Below are 21,545 nucleotides of genomic sequence, written 5' to 3' on the forward strand. Positions count from 1 at the left end.
CAAGGCCAGGAAGAGATCAATTTAAACTCCGGAAAGAGTTGTTTGCATTGTTTAGTGATGTCACTGCTGCACAATAAATAATGAGTGATTGGAAGGAGTTTGTATTAAGTAGGAAGTTCTTAATGACAAACTATTTCTGCTATACAAGACAGTTAGACACAGCAAACAAAGCGCTGCAAATAACTTTAGCACTAAATAGTCTATCAGTTTAACCTCTCAGCCGACTGAAATTAACTTGTTCCTTCTTTAATTGCATCACATGACCATTAAAAGACATGGTAAAAATCCCCTAGACGTAACACACGACATGGTACCAGAAAATATGCCACTGCGGTCACGCCAGCAGCCAATCGGGACTTCGGCTGAAAATTTCAGTTCCGCAGTGGGATTCGATCCGGTAATTTCCGTTTTGTCACAAGACCGAAAAAAAAGAATTATTAGCAGTTCACTCTAGCACCATTGTAAATGAAATTCAGGTGATGGGAAAAAAAGCCAAAGAAAAGTATTTTGCGGAGGAATTCACCGGTGCCCTGACGTCATCAACACGGAAGCCTGTTACTTCCTTATACTCGTGCAGCGGCAGAAATAAAGCGACGTGCATAATGCTCATAATTAAGATTTTGTAATCAAGAGTCGGTGCTAACTGGGTCGGCAACATCGTTGCTGCTTTAAAAGCGGCGAAGGAAGCACCGAGTGACACAACCTTTCCGGCGCTGGCTGTGTAGGTACCATTACTCAAGGACTCAAACGTTAACACGTACAATCGGTGGCGCCTCACGTTTCGATCGTTGCTGATTAAATATTAGACTGTTTAAGTGTGTTTATCTCGCCTTTTCATACAGCTGGACAGGTGCTGTTACGTAGCTTACCGACATATTTAAAGGACGGACCGAGTGAGTTTTAATTACAATATTTCTGTTGTTTTCAGAATATTTTTAAACGCTGACTTGTCAAGACTATAATGGCAGCTGTTGAAGGTAGTAAATGGGCAATTCCTTTAGGTGTAAATGTAATATTTAATAATAGCAACAGCGATTTTCATGAAGCGTAACTTTTGAGTGTTTATATCTTTTAGACTACAGCCACACTCCTTATCGCTTTTCTAAGCCCAAGAAAGGAGCAGGTGAGCCACCTGAACCGTACAGATTTTAAATACTACACTACAGTCATTAGCAAAACCTATGCACATGATATTTATTCTAATTTAGACAAAAATGGACTAAAGGTGCCTCCTTGCAGTGGCCTTTACAAGGGTACGCTAGGTTACGGGCATGCCTGCAAGGCGAGCTTGGAGCTTAAGATTGACGTTGACCAACTGAGGGAATTTTCCCAACCCTTGCAATACGTGAGCGGCTCCATAACGGTTGATGGGAACGGCTTTCCGTGGTAAAGGAGAATTAGACTTAGACAGTTTAATGATATCGATTCTTCTATTGATTACTAACGAGTATAGTGACATGTGAAATTAGCAAACTACTTTTTAGAATAATGGATGAGAAACGCTTATCCTACTCATACATACAGCAGCCTATAAATTAATTAACAGCCGGGTTAACGCAAAGCTAGACAGGCGACCGCTTGGTGGGCTATGTGTTTGTTTTGGTAACAGCGTGAACAGGAACGAAATGCAGAGCGTGTTAGACAAACTAAAAACGTGACACGCTTTTTTTAAACGAACAGGATTGAATCATCAAAGGGAATTTATTTCCGATCATTTCCGGGTGGCGTGATATTAGATGTCGATGAGAGCGGGGCAAACTACGAACGCGCGGTTTCCTGCGACATCAATGTGACGCGAAACGATGGCGTGGCCTTTCAGGGACGCGCCACAATCATTTTACGTCTTACACAGGATGACGTAATGTGGATGGCGAACGTTAAGATCGACGTTAGCGGCGAGAGCGTTACGTTTGAGAATGTGGAACGCACCAGCCTGGTACGTCAGCTACTCTACTCCCTGCTCTAATTGTTTATTTTGTTTAATTACGTTTTTACAGACCACACAACATACAGTAAGTGCGATATAGGCCTATGTAGGAATAACTTAAATAAATAACTTAAAAGCATTGGACACTTTTTCGTCCATTTTCAAGTTTATGATACGCGGAAAACCTCGTTCCAATGTGCTCTTTGTTGAAGTTTTTCAGGACCGTTGCAATTGACGTCGATTACGTTGAAAAGGTCGCGTGGCCAACAATAGCGTTATCTGATTTCTATGAAACGCCGGATCATTTGCAGGAAAGAAAACTGGACGCATTTGCCGTGTTTGAGGACGCAGGGATAAAACTTCTTCACGATCCCGAGGACAGGGATAAAGTAAGTCACTAGAACCTTCAAATGTAGGGATTTCCAGTCGACGTGACCCACTTAACTGACCCAGCGTAACTTGAGGGTCTCGTGTAATCCCCTGACCCGATAATTAGATTTTTGATGCCGGGAAAGCTTTGCTTGTTTTCCTGTAAACACCATTGAGATCATTAAGAACTAAAGTCCCCATCAGTATGATGCGCAATTCACAAACCTACAGCTGGAGGATCCAACACCTCACAACCCCTGGAACAGAGATGACATGTACAACGTCATGATGGACAACTTCGATGCCTACGAAGGCTCTGAGGAAGCTGACGTCACAATCTGGTGCATGATCGCAAACAAACCCCCAGACGAACGGTACATGGGGTTCTCCTTCGACAAAGGCGGTAGAAGGGGCTTCGGGATGTTTACGGGGTAATTCCACGTTTGACTTATAATTTAACAACGAAAGTTTAACTGTTTAAAGGCATTCTCGTTGCCTATCCAGAAAGTGCTTTCAACAGCAGAATAATTCAAGCTCCAAATATTTTGATAATCGTGGATCACTTTTGGTTCCAAACTCGCTGTGTTTTCTTTCAGCCATAAATCCTTCAAGGCTTTGTTCGATGAAGCGCACGAAAACCATCCCCGTGCAAATCGACGATTTCTTCACTACTTTGTGCACGAATGCGGCCACACCCTCGGCTTGCAACATCCTTTCGAAATAGGTTTGTAGCATCATTATACTGTCTGTATTTGAACTGGCCATGAGTTGGCAAAAAAGTTTGAAACTCAAAGACTATAAAACCGGGCCAGAATTTGTATATTTCAACGTCACTTGTAGTTGAATGCTGTATAAAACAATAGCAATTTATTACTGTTTATGGCTGTACAAACATCGGTTTTGTGGCGATATTCTTTTATGTGTGTCGGTTTTAATCTGATAAAAAATGGTTTTTGACGTTCTAGGCCGACCAAATGACCTGACTTGGATGAATTACGCCTGGAGGTATGACTCGATTCATGGTTCTGGTCAATTCTACAAAGCATTCGACTTTTCCTTTACTAAGGCAGAGCTTATTGTTTTGAGGCATGCGCCAAGTCAGGTAGCAACAAATCGTCACAGGCATCAGCGATACCTAATAAAGCGATCAGCTGCTTGCCACCTTTTCTACTTGTCTTTAGTCAGCTGTAGTGAAAGCTGTGCTAGAGACATAAAGAGATTTTTTACATTGTGACGTGGTGTTGGTGTTGGATCTCGTATAACGGTTGTTTCATTACATTTGATCATGTTTGTTTCGAGATATTAACATATTTATGCAATTATGCTTCCGCTATCATCCATTTCTGTTGCTTGGAATCAATTCACCATTTGTCGTTTTGTGAGATCATAAAGCGAGCTCCAAAAGGAAATTGCCCATAGCGGCAATTTAAAGCAAATTATTTAAAATGTTGCAAACATCAAACATCATCATTTACATTTCACCATCCCTGAATTCATGCTGTAAACAAAAAAAATAAGAATTTTACCGATTATCGATAATTATCGATTAAACTGGATCCAACAACTACAACAATCTGGCCATCACCGCAAAGCGAACGTTCGAGTCTGAGCAATTACAACACAGTACCTGGTTAATTTGTAAAACAATTTTTTACTTTTAACTGGTTAATGCCACGTTGTCTCAGGATTTTCTCAAGTGCAAGCTGCCCCACGTCCAGTGCGGGTGCTACGGCGTTGTCAAATCGCTTCCTGTTGCCGAAGGTCTGGAAGGAGATGTCGATGACGATGACGTCAACGATGGACTTTCCTTGAAACTCACCACCCGGCCCCAGGCTTATGCGGTGGTACGTTGACGTGCTTTGACCGGTTTTGTTCCTAATGCAGTTTCTAAATCACTTTTACGCGATCTAGATTTATTATACTTGAACTCTTTTTTCTTTGTACAGGGAGAATTGGTCGAACTTGAAATTCGTTTGAAGAACTTAGGGGAAAGCCCGGTCATGATAGACGGTGACCTTGACCCGGAAGGTGGAAACGTCATCGTATACGTCACTGGACCTGATGGCAGTACAAAGGTAACGTAACAAATACAATTTCATGATTTGTAAAGTAAACATAAAATTGTTCTACTGCGCGCCTTTCTATTTTTAGATTCACAACACTGTGTCTATGCTTTGTTACAGCGACTGGATTCCTTTGTTCGTCCCATTACCGGGGCTCCAAATGCCAAGCCCCTGTTTCTTTACCCTGCAGGAGACGGCGAAGGCGCCGGAAGATACAGACAGTTGATTAGCATTGGGGAAGGTAGTGACGGATCCTATTTTAATCAACCAGGAATTTATTCGGTTAAAGCTGCTTACGTGGGCGGAGCTTCCAACGTATATTCAAGTAAGTTTTGTTGTTTCTGTTTGACAGGGTGTTAATTTGGGGTTCTTTTGTCATATTTTATGCGTTTTTCATATCAGCCCATACTCTATCATATATGCAAACTTTTTGGTCCTTTATTGATCTATCTCTTTCAAAATGAGCAAACTATTTTGGAATACAGCTTAGTAACTTGTAATGTCGTTTCTTTTCTATTAGATCTCATTCAAGTGAACGTCGCTGAACCAACTCAAGACGAAATGGACAGCAGCGCTGTAAGTTGGCTGCAACGAACACATCCTGGAACGTATCGACATAGAAATCTCATAAAATATTATTCTTCCAAGGTCGCGGCTGCAGCAAAACTCGGTGGTTCTTGTCATGAACGTTTCAAGTCGGTGGAAACCTGGCAAAAGATAAAAGCCTTGACGGTGGATAAGAAGAAAAGTTACGTTCACAAGTTGGTGCAGATGTTCGACGGACTCACAAAGAATGAAACCAGACAGACTGGCGTTGGGTCGATCATCGGGAAAAAGAGGAAGAGAAAGGAGATCCAAATAGGGAGCGGTCTTCTGTCAAAGGAGGATTTCTTGAAAGGAACGGAGGACCTCGTCGTTTGCTTTCAGAAGAAGGTAGCTTTCAAAAAATGACGCGCCAGTTCATCTACTCTAGAATGCGCCGTAAAAATCCATGTAAGATTTTACCAGTTTTCTTTCTCCAGGGAGTCAAAGGTGACAGCATGAACTACAAGGAATTGGTCTTTGCTCGAGCGAAAATCTTCATCGGCAAAGGAGAGAAAGAAAATGCGACCAGCGAGTTCAACCAGCTGATCGCGCATCTCGTTTCCCGTGGAGTTTACTTGGAGGCAATAAAGGACCTGAGCAAAGAATTCATGAAACTTTCCGAACCAGGTAAAAAGGCAAAACTGTAATATTTGTCCTTCACGAAAACATATTCTATAAATTTGTTAAAGCTAATTAAGTCAGTCAATATACAGACCATTTTTCCTGCAGAAAAAATTTAGTACTTTTCCAAATTTTTTCCCGGTTCAAACTTCTGACCCTTAGAGCCTGAAGTGAACAAAGAAACTTCTCAGTACTTGCAAGCTCGTGTTGATGAAATCCTCGACTGGTATCCGAAGAAAAAGATTAAAAATTCTTCCGAGCTTAGTGGGCTTGGTCTAAACACGTAAGTTTATGCCACGGTGCTGCAGCCTATATAATTATATTTAATAAAACCAACTTCGAGCTTCCTTTTATTTCGTTATACATGTCAATAGTCAATAATCTATCGCAGTGGTTCTCAACCTTTCATGGTTCGTGGCCCCCTTACAGCGACCTTCAAAACCCTTGCCCACCTAATCATCAATAAAAAATGTAGATTGTTGATTGCAAAGCACTTTCTACTTCACTACTGAGTGTGCAGTGGCCTTTGCGCCGCTAATTTTGCACCGGGAGGGCAAAAACTTGTGCCCCCCTTTGCCTCGTCGCTCTTACAGTCTTACATATAGCCCACTGGTGAAGCATCTGCTCGTGGCCCTCGTAGAAAGTCCCAATTCCCTCCTCAATGGAGGCCATAGAGCCCTGGTTTAGAAACCCTTCATCTTTCCAGAAATTTTAAGTCTTAGCATGTCGTCGCCGCAAAATGTTTGGATGAGTTTTTACACGCAGCCGAAATAGACTAACACTATTTTCCGCCTATAAACCGTTACAGCGAAAGTTTTATTTGTCTTTGAGCAATGAACATCACGTATTTTTTACAGCCTAACGAAATGTCTATTTTGCTTTTGTTCTAAACAGACATCTTAGCGACAGGTGTCGTTATTGTTTGCCACTCCGTTCTATCTCATTTGTTGTCTCATTTTTATTCAGAATTTTCAGCCATTTTCGTGATGATCACGTAGCAGCTGGTACTAAGATTGTTCTGCTACTTTTTAACATACTTGACGAAACCAATGACGTCAGTGACGTGCTCGATTACGCTGACAGCTTGCAGAAAGGTTACCAGGTCAACCACCAAGTTCTACAGTGGTCCGTTGAAATTTTCATCATTCACAGTAAATTGGCGAAGAAGAGCGGCATCATGTAAGCACCTTTGACACTTAAAATGGGATCTACCTGGATCAGTTCAACTGGTTTCTGGAGTAACATTGCACTTTAAAGCTGGGGACTGCTACAGTGCTGTTATACACATTTCCGCACTTGAAATTCAGTCTTTTGAAACAAACACTATTGAAACTTTAACATTATGATGAATGCGTTGTTATTTAGACATCCTTGACAGATATTTTGAAAACGTTAAAACTCAGGTACCCTGTTCCTCCCGCTAAAGACCAATCGTTGATGAGTTTGGCGGCCGTAGTGGTCACAAGTAGGACTGGGCGACCGGAGGAGTCTTGGATGAATTATTGGAGAAGTGACGCCGACCTTAATTATCACCACAGGTCATTTATTTGACTTTATTTGTAACTTGGTAATTATGTAACTTTGTGAGTAACCCTTTGTAAAGCCGAGAAGAATATCAACTACTATGCGCTGTGCCATAATTTTTTGTTGTACTACGGTACATTTATGATATTGGTTAGTCGCTAGTAGAACACATATTAGTAGGAGAACACTCAAAAGCGCCCCGTTCATTGGAACTATAGCCTACTTACTTTAACTTTCTGTGTATTTGCAACAGACATTGGCACAGCGTGTACATTGTTGGTCGAGAGATCGGTCCGTCCGTTGACTGGTTCGGAGGTTGGCGTCGCAATAGACCTGAGCTCGACCGTCAGGGGGAGCTATTTGGTTACATGCACTCCCAAATGCTTGCTCGTTACAACGCTGAGAGAGAATCGTGGGGCTTGCGTGAAGTCCAGGTGGGTTCAGCAAGTATTCTAAAGCAGGTGTAAGTTAACTTTATGTCTACTATTTCCGCTTATCGTTTAGCCTTGGGATTATGATGGTCGAGATCGGGACGGATTCAACGCCGGATTTGAGTTCCACAACGACCCGCGAAATTCGGATATGTCGCCGAGACCTGGAGCTTCTTGGCCCCAGAACGACAGGATTAGTTTTCGGCAATGGGAAAACAGCTACAGGGCAGCTGTTGCCAATGGAGTCCTTCCAGCAATTCGCGTCCTGGGAAGGTCGGCACCACAAAGGTTAGGAGTTTGAATGTTTTAACGTTTTCATTTTTCACTTTTGTTCAGCGGTGGTTAAGTACTGCTAGCTCTTTAAAATATCAAAAATATATATCATGGCTGTACTATAATAACCTCAGAGATTCTGGCGACTAAAATTTAATCGTTTTTGCTTTAACACCATATTTCAAATATTGAAAGAGCTCATATTACTTTGTCACAGGTTTCGTATGGATTTTAATCTGTCGGGGCACGTTCTAGAAGCTTCGTCTACAACTTGGCAACGCTGGTTCGGAAGCATTCATAACACTGGACACGGCGTGTTTGGGTCAAACCGGATGCTCGGGGTAAAATTTGGAACAAAATGCCGATATGCATCGGCCTATAAAGATAGGCAAACGTATGAATGGTATTGAAGCATTAGGCTACTGAAAGATCGGGGGAATCTTACATATTTAAGCACTAAAATTTACGTCAAAAACGACTTGGGTATTTGACCGCCACAACAAAACTCTCCCGCACGCCCGCACGCACGCACGCCCGCACGCACGCACGCACTCACGAACGCTGTAAAGCAGCTAATCATATCGACTTTATTTACCGCTCAGGGCGGCAGCTACATGCTGAGCACAGCGACCGCCATGAGAGACCCGATCTTCTACCGCTGGCACAAGAGGATTGACGATCTCTGGCACTTGTGGAACGACACTCTGCTAACGGATGTTGACGAAAATCCGCCGCCAATCCTCATCCTGGAAGACGATATCCTCATCAAGTCCAGCGAGGAACCACTGGACAATTTTGCAAAGTATGACGTCATCGACGCAGGTTTAAGGCGTGCTGTGTAAATGCGTTAGACAACAAAGTGTTACGCAACAGACTTCTATGACTGGTTTTGTTGTTTTAGTCACAGCAACGTGATAGTTTCAATTTTACGTCATCATGCAACCTCCGTATCCTTTCGCAGTTTCTACGTCAAACAACTGCAGTCATCGACTACGAAACATTCTTACAATATTTTGTTTCTGTTGTTAGTTTCAGATCAAGCCCCGGATCAGACGAGTTGGTGACTGTCTTGGGTCCGGCCCAAAAACGCTTCGAGTGGGACAACAAGATTGACCACCGGCCATTCTACTACCACATCAGATTCAGAAGGACGTCCCCAGGTATCCTGCTTATAATCATGTGGGAACGGGCTATACCGTTAGCTTAGAGTCTAGTAAGCGTATATTTACAGGGTAGCCTATAAGATGCTATGAAGCTCAGCATACATTCAGGTTGATGATTTTCTTGTCGATCATTTTTAGGCGATTTGAACCTGACCTTCAGAATTTTCATTTGTCCAAGTCGTCACGTGACTGACCGTAAGCGCTGGATTGAAATGGACAAATTTGTTTACAGGTAATCACGAATTAACAAAACCAATACGTCATCAACTCACACATATCTTGATAGCTTTTTCACATCTCAACGTTATTATATCCAAATGAACGTCATATACTACTTGACCTCGATTTAGGTTGCCTAGCGACGAAGACACCGCCTCGATAATCCGCGCCGACCGTCATTCTTCGGTCATCAAAAGGGAACCGCGATTTATGGATGGAGATGTGGAGACAGGAACGACCAGCGTGGTGGACGGTTTCTGCGAATGCGGATGGCCGTACAACATGCTGCTGCCTAGAGGAACAGCGGTGAGTTGTTTATCCTGCGTCGTGCTCTTTTGAAAAGGTCTTTGTATCTTTTCTGGCAACTTGCTTGTTTGGTTCAGAAAGCCATCGCATATTCTGTGTAGGCGTATAATGAGGACATGAGCTTTGTTTCTCTCTAGCAAGGAGAGCAATGGCAGCTGTGCGTCTTCGTCAGCGACAATAATTTGGATCAGATCCGCGTGCGGAGTAGTTGCGGAAGTTTGAGTTTTTGCGGAGCGAGCGGAGAGCAATATCCGGACGAGCGCCCGATGGGATATCCTTTCATCACGGACATGGCCTTGAACGGACAACCGGTGAGAGGCGAGAAATATATTAAAATTTTCCTTTATTTGGTCATGACTGTGATGTAATAGAGAAGTTGAAAGTGCTTAACTATGACCCACTGTTGTAAGGCGAGAATCGACAGGGCTATAAGAGCGATCCCTAACGCCGCCATGAGCCCTTTTGTGATCCGTAACAATATCACGACCCCATCTGCTGTTGGATTAGTGGACATGTGGTCACCGTGGGGTCAGTTAGGTCAAGACGACGGTACTCAGCCACGTTCAGATGAAGTGACCGTTTTTAGGTGGGAAACGTTTCTTGCTGTGCACAGAGATGGATTAAAACGGCTTTAAAGAGCGTTAAAACGGCTTAATAAAGCGTTTAACGATGCTAAAATCTTTCTTCTAAACACAGGAGGAGCAATATTGTAGGTCGGATGCGAGTCCTCATCGATGATCGAGCAATGACGATGAGCAACCTTCAAAATGTCGTCGCCGTTCGTTTCCAGGGTCGCGGTCCTGGAGGGGGGTCATACAGGGTCACGAGGGCTTACGTAGGCTATCGCAATGGTACCACCGTTGACCTTCGACCTGACATACAGGTGGCCAACATTGAGGTCAATGGTCAAAGTACGTTTGACGTGCCGGAAGGTGGCGTGATTTCGGATCCAGCTCCGATAAGGTTTGTAGCCTACACGTAACATTTAGGTAATTTTGACGATTCGTAAATCAATCTTGATTCATTTTTGACGTAAATTCCCACTGATCGTGACGTAAATTCCGACTGATGGTGACGTAATAATATGCACTGACTCTCAGACCGGGATCCGGCGACCTTTTCGTCACTTTCACCCTCCTGAGTCCCGGAGCATTCCTGAGTGGGAGGAGGGGTCAACCGGCAAGCACATACGTCATCTTGAACCCCGAAGGAGAGACAGCTTCTTCTGACCGATGGAGCGGTTTTAGCGATGTGAGGATTTCTCCTTCCATCTACTGCATCGGAGGAGTGATGCAGGCTATTCCGGATGGGAGACGCCGTTAAAACTCCTTTTCAACTCTTCCTTATCCTGATGGTTAAATTATCCTTCCCCGCTTATATTCGGTTGTAATTTAATCGATGTTCTCGATTCAGATAGATAATCATATACTGACTATTTTAGTCATACCCATGTTATATACCAATACATCATATAGGGCTGAACCAGTACTGCAATTACTGCAGCCAAAAGATTAAGAAAAAATCATTGTTCTTAATTTTTGAAAGAACCATCAAGAGAAAGTGATAGCTACCGTCGAAACAAATTTAATAAACTTAGTATTTTTAAATTTAAGTTAACATATTTGTGATTAAACATTGCGTAATTCTCTCTATTAGTCTATCTGGACCACATCGTCATGGCATTACACAAGTCTTTTCATTTTATTCAAGTAATGATAAAAAATTAATGTTACAAACAAACCCCCATGTAAACTGAAAAATGAACGTGAGGGCGCTGTAATATATGATTGAAGCGCTGTACAAGTTAAAATAAAATCACTTCGAAAAAGCAAAAAGAAAAAATAACAACGCAAAGTAAAAAAAAGTATAGTTCAAATATTAGGGCTTTGTGCAACATTTTACCAGTGATTACGCCTGTGATGATGCTTGGTCGCTGATCGGGGCAAATGGTAAGCAGAAATATACCCTGGTAAAGTTTGGGCGGAACTCAGTGTTATAAAAAGCTATACAAATATGGCGAAAATGCCACAAAGTGACGCGAGGGGATATAGCTGAGGTGACAAAAGTAAGTGGACTTGGTCTGTCATACCAAGTTGTAGTTGACCAAATACTGTTGCAGAATAATGTCTTTTATGGCAGCGAAAACAAAACTAATGTTGGTGGTGTCGGTCGCACAAGTAAAGTGAGTGTACAGGGTGCGCTTTGAGTTTTTCATTTTGTCAAAACACTTGCCGTATTTTTCCGAGATGAACTCTTTGGCCGCTTCCGCGTCTTGTTTTTGTCCGGGGAATTCCGGGAAATGATCCACCAGGTGCGAGTGCTTAATTTTCTCATCGAGGATGTCGGTTTTGTTAAGAAACAAAATTACGGACATATTTCTGAAGAATTGGTTTTGAACAATCGTCTTAAACAGGGCGCAGCTCTCTGTGAGTCGGTTGATCTTGGGTGTGTCGTCTTCCTCTTCGATGTCGCGCAAACGATTCGCTCGCTGCCGTGGTGTGGCGTTCGAATCCCCGTAGCGTTCGTGATTGGTCGTCGGGAAAGGCGGGAGAGCGGATTTTAGACCCTTTTTGTCAAATGGAGGCGGCTTCTGGTTATGAACGGACGAAAATTGTCTTTGGACTGGGTTCTTAGGTGGCTGCCTGTGGGTGACGAAACGACCGGGCGTCTTAAAGTGCTGGTCGGATTGCGATCTCAGCATCGGGTTTCTTCTGTGGTTGTTGTTCTGCGCATGCGCTCCTGAAGCCTCAGCCCGGTTAAATCTGTTTCGCACATCTTGGTCGATTTCCTCCGATGGGATCGTCTGGTCGTACCTGCAGCGAAGTTAAAACGTCATGACAACAAACAAAGCGGCTTTGTAATGCTTACTACAACACAATTTCAACAAACTTCCGTTCAGAAGCTATGTAGGTGCGTACAAGGTTCGAAGCTATTCTTCGTGCTTTGAAAAATTATGTCGATCAGTCAACATAGCGTTGCATATATTGCTTTAGCCAACCCTACTCTGATTATTGCACCATAAACCGGAATGTTTTATTGCGGATATTGCAGCAGCGCAAATGTCCATGAGTGTATTCGTATACGCCCAACTCGGAGAAACGCGCTAGAGATAATGCGTTGGTATGAATCGGCCGCTGCCTACGCAACTTCTTGGGATATTTATGCTGTTCTGTGACATTTTTTGCAATTATTCGAAGTGAATCTTCCCCAATTCGAAGGCAATGGATGAAGACATAAACACGCTCGGCTTAATTACTTAAACTTACTCGCTGAGTGCTGCCAGAAATATAATCGACGTCACATTTTCAAAACAATGAATCCATTTTCGTCGTTCGCTTTTCTGCCCTCCGACGTCGACGATTCCGAAAACGAAGCGATCGACGTCAAAAAGATATTCGATGATCCCGGAAGTCGGCAACCTCGTTCTCAAGACGTCCTAAAACGAGATGCGGAAGTTGAAATCACGATCACAATGCAAGCACGCGCAATGGAGCCAGTTGCACCAATATAGTTGCATGCGATGATAACAAGCTGCAACTTCATTGCGGTTTTTGATCGTCAAATCGTATACGAGATGTAGCGGTTGAAATAAGAGATTGCTTCGGCGTTTATGCCAATTTTTAGCAACCTACCTGTAAGTTTGGGATGAACGACTCTTCACATATTCTCGTGATGTTGTTCAAATAGTAGGAGGCTGAATCATAAAGATGAAACTCGTTTCTTCGTCTGCAAAGACAAAAACGTTTATTTCATTAAATATTTAATCAAAGTCGGAGCAAGACGACATACCGTTTGCAATCATTGCGCTAACTGCCATTTGGTGGCATGCGATTAGACGACAACCTTCTGCGATGAAAGCCGAATAATCTCGGTTTCAAAGCTAATTTCTCCTACAAAGAAATCCAGTGCTACAGGACCGACGGCGTGAAGAGTGTTTTTTTAGCTTTCAGGTCGCAATTGGTCCAAACGACAAAGGCATCGTTTTCCCTTCCAGGAAGTAAGCTAGACTTGCTAAAGTTCAAATCGGCCCCTGACGCCCGCAAACGGGTCACGTGATATATATGATTCATTTATGAGATCCCAGAACGGGGGGCGTCAATCGGTTTAAATTTTAACACGTCACTATTTTTCTTGATGGAAGAAATACTGACAAATTTTACGTCTGTTTTCAACCAAAGTGATTAAAAGCTTAAGGAGTGCACCTTAAGATGTCCTGGCTTGGCCAGTAGGTATATTTGAAAACAAACCTTCCATCCAACCATTGCGCATTTGATGCCAGTTAAGCGAAGTGTTTCCTATTTTGACCAAATTTAGCCTCATAACGGCAATAAGCGTGTTTAGGCAAAATATTTCTCAAATGCCAACACACCGAGCGACTTAAGTAGGACAAGTAATTGCCGGACTTAATATTAGTATAGGTCCTATAATCTGGCATCATACAAGGAAATACGGAAACTGGTGGATTGGCAAAAAGTAGCAACTAACAATTCGGTGTAGCAACGCACCAAAACGGAAGAGGAGTTGGGAATATTTTACTTTTAATACAAATAAACTTGACTTTGACTTACAGATAGCACATTTGAATCCCTTTGTCGTCCCAGAACTTTTGTATCTCCACGCCTTTTACAAGATCCAAATTAGATTCGTCATCCCTGCTCATGTCAATAAATTTCTCACCGATTTCTTGGTTCTCCACCTTCTCGTATGGAACTCCTGTCAAATATAAGCACGGAATAAGCTTTCAGTCGTTCAGTGCCTGTAGCCTAATCCATCGCCAACCTTGTTACGGTTTTTGGCAATCGAGGGCCAGGCGTCGAACCACTTAATTATATGTACACTTGCGACAGGTCAGACATAGAAATCACAATCGGCATTTTGATTAATTTAATCGTGGGAAAAGTTTCAAAATGTTGGTTGGGCTAACAGTATGTCATATTGCGTCAAATGAATCTTTGCGTCAAGCCGCCGACAATGATGCATGAGAAAAACGTGCTGACGATGACATGTTTGTTACAAGTTTCAGAAAGCGGATGCTTTTGTGGTCAATCACATGTTTGATGACTTTACGTTTGTCGAATACATGCAAGGTCAAAAGTCTATTTTCTTTGAAATTTTGTTCAAACCTGCAAAAGGATTTGACCAAAAAAGCGATTTTTCGCAAAACGATTGATCCATTTTTATATTCAATGCTCCTAACTGTTCAATAAGTTCTTAGAATATGGTTATGATTTGTCACGTGGTGCGTTTCGAAACTGTCATCGAGTGATAATAACTTAATGCCAGCACGCTTCTTTAGGCTGTACGGTTACCGTTGACTTATAGCGTTTCGTTTTCAGAGCACACTTCCGACCCTAATACGGATACAATACGAAGTAATAGCTTATTTCTGCCGCTTGCCTGTCATGTGGCCATAACAGTAGATTACGTGCTATACATCGTAAGTTACGCTGTTATGGTTTTAAATCGCGTATATCACGAATATTCTTTTTAACAGTTCAGTCATTTAAAAACCTTTAAAAGCATAACTGAAAAGACTTAAGCCACGGTGAATGAAAAGTGTGCATTGTATTGAAAATTTTATTGTCATTATGATTTCATTATTTATGTCCCCTCAAGAACAGGAAGCAGGTTAAGACACAGCCCAATAGCTAAGCAGAGGTGCTGAACAATAACGCACATTTCCTTCCATATCAGCGCACACGTCCGGTTCCATTGCGCAAATAAACCTACTTTGTACCAACACACGGCTATAGCTATGTTTTTAGGATTAACTCATAATAAAGCAGCAACGTGTAAAACTTTACCAAGATTTTCCATCGCCATCGCCAAGACTTTGACAGAAACATTAATATTTTGGTGGATGAGGCTGGTGTAGCCTTGTTTCTCCTCTTTGCTGTAACCTTTCCCGTGGATAATTCGCATCTACATAGAAATTAAGTAAAACATTAAAAGAATTCAAAATATGCTCATCCGTGCGTTTAAAGATGAAGTATGACGTAAAGGGGTCGAATGGTTCGTTACTCTTGAAGTCGAAGTAAAACGTAATTTGGCGTGATTCCCCACAAATCTCAAACAAAGTTGTCTTGGGGGTTTCAAAACCAACTACCGCCGCATGCCAATACCAGGTTGATCAGGTTAGGTTTCGTACGTGTTGCTAGAAAATCCAAGCAAGACTTACGCAGCTTCAGATTTCAACTCGATATTGGAAGTGGCTCATTACACCATCATTATACATACATGTAAGGTACATCAGCCCATAAATAGTCTACTAGCGCACATTATAAGACATGCTGTGGCGATGCTACCACATTTATTTGGGTCATTTACATTGTAACTGGGGCAGCTCGTTTCCGCTGAAAACCACATCTTAAAAAACAATCACACCGAATCCTTTTAGAGCCTACAGCGAACGCAAGCGTAAAGATAATAACAAGCCTGGTTGCGAAGAGTCTGTTAAAAAATTTAATGATTCGCTTTGAGTGAGTCGTCAAAACCGAAGCGTCACTCTGTCACGTGACTGGGTATTTCGACGCCACAATTAAAGGTAAACAAGCCGTTTTATGCGACCAATGTTGTGTCAAGCCGACGTTCAGGGTGATTAATTTTCCGGTAAAACGTTGCCAGACAGACGACATTGGAAGTCAATAGCCTTTGTCAAGCTTCGAAGGTTTTCGTCTTCGACAAAAGTAAGTCTTTACCCAAAGACAATAAGAAGGGAGAAGAATTCGGCTGTTCCAATGAACTGCTGACAGCCAAGGCATCAATGGCAACCATATATCGCGCATAAGCACATGGGTAATAATAATAACCTTTGCCGTTTTATGGCTGCAACTGAGTGAGTGAATATGACAGCTATATAAGCTTAGCTGTCAAAGGTAGCAATGGGTGATTTGCAGCAGACAATATGTGCAGTGGTGCCATGTTTTTGCGTGAATGATAACTTAATCGGCGTCACGTCTAAAACACTCTAAAACTCGTCATGTTTGATACCACGAGCTGAACGCCGCCTTTACCAAATAAGGTTTCCAGTAAGACTTTAGCCACTTTAGCAAAATGGCGTAACGTGCCCCGTTTGGGTGAAATGAAAAATCCTTAATCGGGAAACTAGAAAATAGATATTTTGCTATAAGTTATTTTGGGTTGTAGTTTCCGAACCATCACGCGTAGCAAAACCGGGATCTTTCCAAACCAAAACTGACTAAAAAGATCATGATTACGAATTAGTTGATGTGATCTGCCATGGCAGAAACCATTGCTCACTTTCGGTAAACGTAAGAGGAAAATTGTAAACAGGTTTAGTAGGCTTCCAGTTAAAACATGACGTCTGACCAATGAAGCGGAAATATGCTAAATATGTCTGGCTTTATCGTCTCAAATTCAAACGAACAAGAATACAGCGCACACGCTGTACATCTGTATCCGCGCCAACACGTAAATAGACCAATTTTAGAACGAAAAAAAATTGCATAAATGAATTATGGCTTATCGTCTAACCTCTAACGCATGGAAAGAATAGAGACAAGACAAAAAGACCAGCTCCTATATTGCAGCTACCTTTAATTAACAACAGCGTCTTTATACAAGGAAAGAAGCCTTATATACAGTATAACGTCTTCTGGCTGCAAGGGATAAAGCTTTATACAAATGTGATTGCACATAAGTAAATTTAGCGACTGAGACGGGAATAAAATGTTGAAAGTATTTAAATGGACGGGTTTTCTGTTTCAATTTATTTATTTAATATTCAGTTTATTTTGACTGTTCCTGTTACGCTCTTTTTCCCTTTGGTTTTGTTTACGCAAAACACCTTATGTGTTTGCGAAGTTGTACTGCCAACAAAAACAACCAAACAATAACAAGACGCTTAGTTACACACTATTTTCAATGCACAGTCTGATAGCTTGTAAACAGACAATACAAAGTCGCTTCAGGCAAAAAAACAAAAAAAACAAATAAAACTTTTTATGGTTTACAGAAACCTTCACTTGAAATACGCATCTCACACAATAAAAGAAACCGATGTTCATCACCCAACAAGTTATTAAATATCAATTAGCAGAGGTTTTGTTACCATTTGGTGCCAGACAACGTAGATATGTTTCTGGAACCTCATACACAAAGAAAACCCCGGAAATTTTGTCGCAGAAAAACAGCAACGCCTCGTTTAATAAATCCGATGACGGGTCTACTAAGCACTTATTTGCTAAGCAACAATAGCAGCTTTAATCACTGGCGTCAAATTTTATCCTCCGTTTCTGCGAGAAAACAGCAGTTTTACCAGATTTTTAACTCAACATTTAGCAGATTGAAAAGTGCACTGGCGAGTTTTAGATGAGCGGTTAATGGGTATTACACATCACTCAACGCTGGAGAGAAGGCAGAATATGAATAGGACAAAATTTTGCAAGCAGCCTGTCACGTGATAGAGTGTCAAACGCTTTGTTTGTCACGACAGCCATTGAAGTCACATGAATGACATCACGAAATACAGATCACTAAGACTGACAATTTTTGCTGTTTTTCACTTTTTCTGAAGTTTTAGGGTCAAAATGTAACAACACGACAAAACTATTTTTACGCCGGCGTAATAGATATAAAAATTACATGACACCCAAAAGCAGTTCGTTCACAAGTAATGTTAGACATCGTTTCACGTAGTATAGGACGTCACTACGTCTTTGTGACAGAAATATATCGAATGCGTATATTTGGCGCTAGACAATGCTCGTCTAATGGGAACGAATTTAAAAATATTACTGGCACGCATTTAGAAGACAGCTTCTAAAAATAGCACAAGGTCTCACAATGGGGAAAAATTTCAGCTACATATATCTACCCAGTCACGTGACATACGTAGCTTTACGATACAAAATATAGCTATCCGTTAAAATTTCTTTAATTTCATAAATTTTACTGTAAATGTCGAGCATATATTCATCAGCCTATGTGTTCTGGACGGAAGCGATTACCAAGTCTTTAGCCTCGCAACTATGCTTCAAACGTGAGTTTACACCAACAACACGCGCATTTTACACAATTTCCTGCTTCGGAAAAAAGCCCGATTTAGATGACGTAATCTGTATAGCGATACACTGAGCACAAGCAGGTTTCAACGTGGATGACCTTTCTAACTGCATTTTGACTTTTCTTAAAATCATTTCAAATGCTTGGCCACGAAAGTCAAGCACAACGCCCATACCACTTTCAATAGCCGTTAGGCACTTTCTAGCAAAAGGTAACAAACCAGTTGTCGGTTAGGTGACAGAAATTCAGTTCTTACAACACAAGGTACTGTTTCTTTAAGATATTTAAGCGACCGAAACGGTCGCTCAAATTTCCCCAACGGCCTCTCAAAACTTCTGCTTCTGCAATTATGGCAGAAAATTAGCAGTTGGTAGTTAAAAGCCGAGGTCTCTTAAATTTCCTTGGCAATGTCTCAAACCTTAATTGATACAGGTTCGAGGTACACGTGCAATGGAAGGTAATAAACAAATAAACTTACTTGTTTAATGAAAGTTGATTTTCCACTCTCAGCAGCGCCGAGTACCAGAAGCTTCACTTGGCTTCTGGCTTCCTTTTTATCCTTACTTAATTGTTTTTCAATCTCACGACTTATACTCTTTGCGTCAGAAGCCACAGAACTTTTAAAACACGAAGTTAAATTTGCCATCATCTCTTCTGGTTAGAATCCGCGAACACAACTTGAACAGCAATACTACACGGTCAAGTTTAAATGAAATAGTCGCATTTCTGAAACGCAAAACACAAAATTACAGTCAAAATCACAGTCACTTTTTTCGTCTCCATCAACTATCGCGCTAAGCTCAAAGTAAACAAACACAGATTCAACGAGAGAGAAAACTACTCCCACCCTGAAATGCAATTGTTTCCTCTCGAACCAAACTAGGTCCAGGTAGCTGTCAAATATTCAAACTGCCTTTCAAAGTTTAAACAATCTATTGCTCAGGTATCAAAACGATCAAGTTTTTCGCGAGAAAAATCGTTTCCTGTAGGCCTGGCAACATACCAGCGTGGAAAAAACGCTTTTCAGAAGTCTTATTTGACTTTCATGCTGTCTTCGGTTGCAGTTAATTCATATGAAACAACGCACCTATAATTGCGTATGTTTTGGTCGGGATTATTGTATTTGGTTATTAGACTTACGTAAATAGAGAGTTATTCCTGTTTTTTTGGCTCCTTTATTAAAATTGGTTCCTCGTCATTATTGTAATTAGTTAGATCGTTATCCTGAATATATGGTTTGCGTTTTTAACCTAACTATACTTGTAAAAAGTTATCGTTTTGAGCTAACAGTAAATTACCTCGTATAAGTTATAATCTATGCGGTTTGTGTCAATGTGGTCATATGGTATTCATAACATAGTAGTTCTTACTGGAGTCTAGACTAGCAAAGCAAATTTGGTACCTGTTTTGAATTTACTTGAGATTTTTTGCGCTGTCCAGTGTTAAACCACGCAGCTGGAAAGGGCTATTTATCCGTTATTAAATCTTTATTGACTCACTGCCAAATGCGTAAACGACTTGTTCATGTATCATATAACTACAAATACGTTCAATTACAGCGAATCCTGCTCGATTTCGACCATTCTCAAATCTGTCAATAGCGTTGGTTCTATCTCGATATACGATGGAATAGTGGCTATGCTGTCAACTTCTGCCATCTCTGTAACTCTTGTTATGACTGTCTCCTACAAGCAATACGTCACTTCACGAAGTTTAGTCTCGTGACGCATTAACGTGCTTTGCGAAGTGGTGGAGCTGGCAGCAGTGCTGCACTGGTACCAATATCAATTCAATTTTTCATCTTGATTTCACAGCTAACAGATAGTTTCTGACGAACGAAATCCCTTGCTCAAATCGAAACTAAAAGCACTTGCCCCTTTTTCAGTTCTCAAAATTTCTGCTCCCTATGATTTTGAAAAAACAATCCTAAACGTCGTCGACAAACGTTTGTGTAAACAGGTTTTTAGGACTAAATATGGCCTCGAAACGAAAAACAATGATATGTAGTTGCTTATGACCGCTGGCAGATATTTTAATGAAAACAGATGGCATTCTTACCGGCAAATGTTTGCGTTTCCTCTTTAAATACATGAGACCGGGTTGGTTCCCGTAAATGTTTTCGTGAATTTTAACCTGAAATAAGAAACTGGTGTAGACGCCGTTGTTTCTTGTGTACAGGTACAGTGTGGTCAGAACACGATTAACTGATGCTAGCACAACGACAACACAGCGTGATACTTTTGGATTTGGAACTAGTAAAAACCGACTAGTACACATAAACCAATAAAATATATTCAGTTGAAATTGAAACATACAAGTAACCTTTTCAGCAACGTCTGTTAATCTTGTCTAGGACTTCGATAACTGAAATACTCTAATATCACATAAATACTTGTGGGTTAATCTTGGGTATACACTACACTATGTACTGTATACTGTGGGACCATTTACATTTGCAGTAACCCGTTTACTTCAATTGAATATTTCATCACGACTTAAAATGCGTTGCTGAGCATGTTAGTCTGAGCTGGTACTAAGTGCTTTGAGTAAATTATACGCCTCAACGAGTGAAATCACGTCACATCATCACAAAACCTAACAGTACAGACATTTGTTTTGCGGTAACAGTACGGTCTAGGTACAAGCAGGCGGAGTACTGTAGCACTACAGCGCCAGGCTAAAGCGGCTGTTACGTACCAGCTTCAGAGCGCGAACACTTCCTGTGAACGTTCAGCGCACGTAGTGCAGTGCTGCGTATGCATAAACAACTATGTGGTACGGTACCGCGCTTGCTGATCTTTTCACCTGCCCGTCTCATTAGCTGCCTACTCTGAACGTATTAGGTTGTGCGCTATTGTTCGCTCCTGAAGTTTCACGGCTACCCTCACACTGGAGAAAAATGACCCAAATAGCTTTACCACAAGAACTCAGGCTGTTATTATAGTCTGCTCCCGGAAACCCCCTTGACTTCACATTTTAGCTTTGTCATATTTTTAGCAATTGCTGAGAAGTCCTGGAAAACAAAGGGACGGAGTTTAAC

The 21,545-nt window shown here is 41.5% G+C and overlaps 2 protein-coding genes across 3 annotated transcripts; one reads left to right on the forward strand and one right to left on the reverse strand.

The window, feature by feature from the left end:
* The first annotated feature begins 468 nt into the window (after positions 1-468).
* Positions 469-10,975, forward strand: LOC143462197 (uncharacterized). 2 transcript variants are annotated; one of them, XM_076960260.1, is made up of 29 exons: positions 477-721; positions 929-977; positions 1,076-1,123; positions 1,209-1,386; positions 1,681-1,936; positions 2,140-2,316; positions 2,528-2,727; positions 2,893-3,020; positions 3,262-3,398; positions 3,982-4,140; positions 4,243-4,371; positions 4,480-4,684; positions 4,880-4,935; positions 5,008-5,292; positions 5,382-5,571; positions 5,728-5,848; positions 6,532-6,744; positions 6,969-7,103; positions 7,343-7,523; positions 7,594-7,808; positions 8,011-8,134; positions 8,396-8,595; positions 8,823-8,953; positions 9,095-9,188; positions 9,307-9,481; positions 9,619-9,792; positions 9,892-10,067; positions 10,178-10,444; positions 10,582-10,975. In XM_076960260.1, exons 2-29 carry the CDS (start codon positions 962-964, stop codon positions 10,802-10,804), a joined length of 4,593 nt encoding a protein of 1,530 aa, XP_076816375.1. In that variant the 5' UTR covers positions 477-721; positions 929-961; the 3' UTR covers positions 10,805-10,975. The 2 variants fall into 2 exon arrangements, with proteins under 2 accessions (XP_076816376.1, XP_076816375.1); XM_076960261.1 differs by lacking the exons at positions 9,892-10,067; positions 10,582-10,975 and having other exon boundaries at positions 469-721; positions 10,178-10,362.
* Positions 10,976-11,158: 183 nt separating this feature from the next.
* On the reverse strand, positions 11,159-20,750 carry LOC143462208 (guanine nucleotide-binding protein subunit alpha-14-like). The gene is made up of 7 exons (XM_076960273.1): positions 20,564-20,750; positions 18,984-19,231; positions 15,286-15,403; positions 14,050-14,194; positions 13,114-13,207; positions 12,748-12,917; positions 11,159-12,294 (listed from the first exon to the last, which is right to left on the reverse strand). Exons 2-7 carry the CDS (start codon positions 19,152-19,154, stop codon positions 11,565-11,567), a joined length of 1,428 nt encoding a protein of 475 aa, XP_076816388.1. The 5' UTR covers positions 19,155-19,231; positions 20,564-20,750; the 3' UTR covers positions 11,159-11,564.
* Between the last annotated feature and the right edge of the window lie 795 nt (positions 20,751-21,545).

Source organism: Clavelina lepadiformis, chromosome 6 (assembly GCF_947623445.1).
Source record: "Clavelina lepadiformis chromosome 6, kaClaLepa1.1, whole genome shotgun sequence".
NCBI classification, from domain to species: Eukaryota; Metazoa; Chordata; class Ascidiacea; order Aplousobranchia; family Clavelinidae; genus Clavelina; species Clavelina lepadiformis.